Source organism: Aedes albopictus, unplaced genomic scaffold, assembly GCF_035046485.1.
Source record: "Aedes albopictus strain Foshan unplaced genomic scaffold, AalbF5 HiC_scaffold_412, whole genome shotgun sequence".
NCBI lineage: Eukaryota > Metazoa > Arthropoda > Insecta > Diptera > Culicidae > Aedes > Aedes albopictus.
Genome location: NW_026917213.1, coordinates 1 through 5,224, shown reverse-complemented (window position 1 = coordinate 5,224; position 5,224 = coordinate 1). Strand labels below are relative to the sequence as shown.

At 41.9% G+C, this 5,224-nt stretch overlaps 2 protein-coding genes and 2 non-coding genes across 4 annotated transcripts; 2 read left to right on the top strand and 2 right to left on the bottom strand.

The window, feature by feature from the left end:
* Positions 1 to 745: 745 nt before the first annotated feature.
* Positions 746 to 818, bottom strand: Trnar-ccu (transfer RNA arginine (anticodon CCU)). Its single transcript has one exon. It is a non-coding gene; the product is annotated as a tRNA-Arg (tRNA).
* Positions 819 to 2,860: 2,042 nt separating this feature from the next.
* LOC115268668 (zinc finger HIT domain-containing protein 3) lies at positions 2,861 to 3,698 on the top strand. The gene is made up of 3 exons (XM_062843659.1): positions 2,861 to 3,018; positions 3,219 to 3,364; positions 3,423 to 3,698. Exons 1-3 carry the CDS (start codon positions 2,948 to 2,950, stop codon positions 3,608 to 3,610), a joined length of 405 nt encoding a protein of 134 aa, XP_062699643.1. The 5' UTR covers positions 2,861 to 2,947; the 3' UTR covers positions 3,611 to 3,698.
* LOC109401664 (beta-glucuronidase) lies at positions 3,611 to 4,962 on the bottom strand (the record flags this gene model as incomplete). Its single annotated transcript, XM_062843658.1, is given in 4 exon segments — positions 3,611 to 3,999; positions 4,066 to 4,204; positions 4,292 to 4,468; positions 4,741 to 4,962. Coding segments are annotated over 4 exon segments (732 nt in total), but the record flags the coding sequence as incomplete, so codon positions are not given.
* On the top strand, positions 4,572 to 4,653 carry Trnas-cga (transfer RNA serine (anticodon CGA)). The gene has a single exon. It is a non-coding gene; the product is annotated as a tRNA-Ser (tRNA).
* Positions 4,963 to 5,224: the final 262 nt, after the last annotated feature.

Sequence of the window (5,224 nt, the reverse complement as noted above, 5' to 3'; positions counted from 1 at the left end):
ATGTTTGTGGTCTATCAAAATGACCTGAGAAATGTTAAACATTTTCATGGCTTTGTTGGTGTAATGAATAAACACCACATACAAACCGTATCTCCACCTTGATCTCCACCTCTCGTCTTTGTGACAGTTAGTTGTTGTACGAAAACTCATGACATACTACAATGCTTCGGTGGACGGTGAAAATCAGGAAACAAAGCAGTTTTCTTTTTTTAACCTGGGTTGGAACAGGATTAGCTGAAAATTTGCAAACAAACGTAAAACAAACTTTGTTACAAGCGAAACCGATGTAGGGTTGGGATTGAAATTGTGATCTCAGGTTAGAACTGTATCGGAAAGAAAAACGGCACAATAGGGTATTGGTTCCCTTATTAAGCATGTGACTCCCATTTTCATCCCACGAAAAACAAAGGATTGAAGCGCTGTTTGTTTTGTTTCTTATTTTTGTATTTTTTTGTTAGAAGTGAGCACGCATGAAAACAAAAAGAACGGAATCAATCGGTGCCGTAATCGCTTGTTTTCGAATAGGATGAAAATGGGAGCATGAGATTTCTGATGGCACACATACCCTATTTATTAGCCAGGAGCTGTCCCGCCCAACGCATACTGTGCACGTTTTGCTCTAGGCAGTGATTGGCCGCTGCGCGTAATTTCCGCACCAAAATCCAAATTTATAAATTTTCGAACAATTTACTTCAGGAACTAGATGTTATACAACACAGCACCGTCGGTAAAAAAGATAGGCGGTTACCCCAGATGGGACTCGAACCCACAATCCCCGGCTTAGGAGGCCGGTGCCTTGTCCATTAGGCCACTGGGGCGGTGAAAACATGGTTGCCAGATGCCTTATATGAAGCCAGTTACCCCTTCCAGTGTTCCTGTCCCCAGAAGATGAAGCGCGGTATGAAAGTGTCAAGCTGCTGCACCGTACAACACCAAGCAAGATAGAGCGTGTTTGTTTGCGTTCCGTCCTTCTCGCCCATTCAAGTGTGTCGAGGAAAGCTTTCTTCCGTCAGTCGAACTTCCACCGATTTGTTTGGTAACGCTGGGATTTGCAGGCAACATTTTAACCTTCCTTTTGCATCACGTTGGAAACAGCTCGCTGACGTAGTGTACGGGTTGGATAAAAAATGACCCTAATGCCAAAAGATGATTAATATTGGTAAAACTTGTTTGAATTGTTTCACTTGTCAATTATTAACACAAGATATCAAACAAAAGCACTATTAGAACTGCAAATAAACCCGAGCTTCAGTTACGACTGCTCACAACAGTGCTGCTAAAGTAAACATTAAAATTTACTCCACTGCCTTGTTCTCTACACACAGTTTTCCAGATTGATGTTAGCTGTGTTTGTGTGTTCGCGCTTCCTTGGGGTATCTATTTATAGAACCCACCGGGGAGACCCCTGGAGGCAATCACATGAAACATTCGGCGATAAATTACCACAGTTTACTATTCGACTGCATATGTGCAGGGGTATGATATATTTCAACGTTGCTCGATGATGTCATTTGATCTCACATTTGGTTATTCTTTATTACACCAACAAAGCTAGCCATGAAAATGTTTGACACTTCTGAGGTCATTTTGACAGACCACACACATGCACGAAAAAGACGGATCATATATTCTACTTTATCGATCTTGTTGCCGTCGTTTTTATGCTCATGCTACATCTGTCAAAATGACCTGTAAATTGTCAGTCATTTTGAGGTTAGGTTCGTTTAGAAATCCTCTACATAGAGATGAGCGGAAGTTACATACATCGATTCGGCAACGCTGTTTGTTTTGTGTATTATGCTTTTGGTCGAAATACAAAGTGATCGAACGTGCGAAAATTGATTTTTAACCTACTTAGAAATGTCGCAACTCAATTTGGATTAGTGCATATTGTTGGTCTTAATTAGCTTAATGATGCGCAACAGAAAAAATAGATTCGAATTTACTTCGCAGCTGCAACTTCGCATGTGCTTCTAGCGACGACTTCGATTTGGTGGTGCGACGATAATACAACAGCTGCCAACACTTGCTACAAAGCTAGATGTTCAAACTTTGTGCGTGACTTCGTTGTGGTTCAAGTTGTTTTGTTTACAGTTTCTAATTATGGTAGAATTTTTTTTTTTTCAAAATTTTGTAATAGCGGAAATAGCGGTGCAATCGAAGAAATCTGAAATTCATTACAAAACTTTTTTCGACAAGTGCAGCAACAAAAGTGTCGTCATAAGCATGAGCTTTTGAAAGCAGAATTAATATTTTTTATCTTTTTACTAAACATACATATGCCGCCGATATCTCGATATTAAAAATAATTTTAATTTATTTAGTTCCGATTGCAATACCGTTCAAACGACGACTTCCTACGAACGATAAGCATGTTCATTTGGCTCACACTTTGACAGTTTTCTCTGCACGATTGGCTCACAATGGCCGCCTCCGCAGATCTCTATAATTATTTATTACACCAACAAAGCTAGCCATGAAAATGTTTGACACTTCTGAGGTCATTTTGACAGACCACACACATGCACGAAAAAGACGGATCGTATATTCTACTTTATCGATCTTGTTGCCGTCCTTTGTATGCTCATGCTACATCTGTCAAAATGACCTGTAAATTGTCAGTCATTTTGAAGTTAGGTTCGTTGGTGTAATAAAGAATGTAGGATTACTAATAAGCACCGTCCTAACCTGACATCTTGAGTGGTTTATTTTTGACGTGATTTCAATTCCTACTGAAGCGGAAACATTTCATGATGAAATCCAGATCAACTGTGTATTGTTAATGCAATTCATTTAATTCATCACATGGGTTCATCTGTTGACTAGGAGTAAAAAATCAAGACCAAAACATAAACACGAGAAAGCTTAAATCCGGCGTGGTTGGAAAAAGAAATCTTTAAATTTGATTCACGATATATCTGCGAGCTGGCAGCATTTGGCAGTAAATATGGTGCCTATTTGTGGTGTTTGTGATACAAATGAGAAAAAGTATAAGTGCAAAACTTGTGAAATTCCATAGTAAGTGCAAAATTAAATCAAATGTTTTGGAAAACATTTATAATTATTATAACAATGAACCATTGTTATAATAATTATAAATACCTAATATGTACCCTACTTAGGGTGTTCATCGAAACGTTTTTAAATTCTGTGTTTCAGAAACAAATTAAAATTTTGTTTTGGTTTTCCGTGAATATTTTACTTTAATCTTCTCGCAGCTGCTCGCTACAATGCTATAAAAAGCACCAGGAGACTCCATGCGCGCCGATTCGTGACCAATCAACAAGCGATCATCACAAACCTTCGAAGGAGCCGCTCTTTGCTACCGTAGACACAGTTGACCCGGAAAAACTAGAACAACTAAGTATGAATCACTTTATGCTCGAAAATGCGACTAATCTAATTCAAATCATTTTCCAAAGGGCATTCGGAATCGCTTAAAGACCTTCTGTACAACCCTCACTTGCGGAAACTGCTCCAAGAGATCGACAGCGCCCAAAACGGGATGAAGGCCGTCCGAGTGGGTATGATGGAACCGCTGTTTGTCGAGTTCGCTGACGAGTGCATGAAAGTGGTGAAACCAGACGCCGAAATGAATGACAAAACGTGATATTTTAAAAGACTCACCATCGCAAAATTTTCTTTATTATTTAGCTAAATAAAACTTTGTACAAATATGTAACAATACGAAACAAATACTCATTGCGTAAGATTCCTACTGGTAAAAGTGTAAAGCCAACAATGCATCAACGCGCGTTTGTAGAAGTTCCTGAGCACACGGCGCTTGCACGGTGGGAATTTTGGTTCACAGTTCGAATTTGGTGCCGCGGTTCGATTGTTTGTCCTCGGCCGTGTAGAGGAAGAGATCGTCCGGCAGTGTGCTCTTGTCCAGCTCTTCGGCCAGAGCGTGATAGCGCTGCCTCAGCAAATAGGCAGCGGCCTTCGGCTGCCGGTTACGCGTGAAGATGCCCTTCTTGTTGCCCCCCACGCGGGTGTACGCTGTAAGACGAAAATGAATGGGATTATCCTGGGTTTCGTCCCGGGGGTGCCGACCGCGGTCCTTACTCTGTGCCGTCTTGAAATCGGCAAAGTTCCACACGAACTCCCCGATGAAGAAGTGCTGCTTCCGGAGGTTGTCGAAGGCGCGGAAGTGCCGGCTGAAGACCTGCGACTGGTAGTCCTCGGACCAAATGTAGGCCGGCAGCTATGGGCGGGAAATGGGAATGAATCAACTGTGGTTATGAATGGGGTTTCTTATTAGAATGGGTGCAAGCGGGGAAAATATAATCACCATGTGTAGTCCCTCCATCGTATCGGCACCGTATTCGGACATCAAAACGGGTTTGTTATGTTTGCTATTCCACGCTTGGGCCTCCTCAATCACCCGATTCGTTATCATATTCAGTTTACCTGCGTTCGAATACCATCCGTTGTAGCGGTTGAAGCTGATAATGTCGAGATGCTTTGCCTACGAATGAACAAAAGAGACGGAACTAAAATATACACGCATTCATTCCATTCGTAATGAACCCTAAATGACCAGTAGCGCTTTGAGCACCCCGCTTTCGCAAGCAGTCGTGGCCGAGTGGTTAAGGCGTCTGACTCGAAATCAGATTCCCTCTGGGAGCGTAGGTTCGAATCCTACCGGCTGCGAAACTTTTTTGTCGACATTTTTTGCACGCATTCTTGAGACTTCAACGGCAGTAGAAACTGCGAACCTGATTCCGCCATCCGACTTACCGCTCGATCATCGTTAACTCCAACGGCGATGGCTGCCGTCACCGGACGTGTGGGATCCAGCCGGCGTGTGTATTTGGCAACGGCTTCGAAGTAGGCATCCGCCGCAAACAAAGCGGTGCGAGGTTCGTTCGCGATCGACCACATTATCACACTGGGATGATTCCGGTCGCGGTGGATCAACTGCTCGATGCTGGCCTTGTGCTTTTCCAGCAGGATTTGCGAGTAGTTTCTGGGGAATGAAATGGGATTGGATAAGATTTTACTTTACGAGATTTATAATGTACGAATAATAATGAAGCAGTGGATAACAACCTTCCAGATACTGTACAACTCTCTTGAAAAGTATAGGTTTGAAGTTTCACTTACTGTGATTTTTTTCATTATTCATACAAAATAGAAGTTTTAAAAATCAACATCACCACAATAGATCAACGATCAACTTAAAATTGGCGGTTTTCTGCAAGTATGTTTATCTGGCCAAACT

Bases quoted from the DNA above. Each gene is read 5' to 3' on its own strand.
- LOC115268668 (XM_062843659.1), top strand. From the start codon at position 2,948: ATGGTGCCTATTTGTGGTGTTTGTGATACAAATGAGAAAAAGTATAAG. The intron at 3,019-3,218 runs GTAAGTGCAAAA...ATCTTCTCGCAG, and splicing joins AAAACTTGTGAAATTCCATA to CTGCTCGCTACAATGCTATA. The intron at 3,365-3,422 runs GTATGAATCACT...CATTTTCCAAAG, and splicing joins GGAAAAACTAGAACAACTAA to GGCATTCGGAATCGCTTAAA.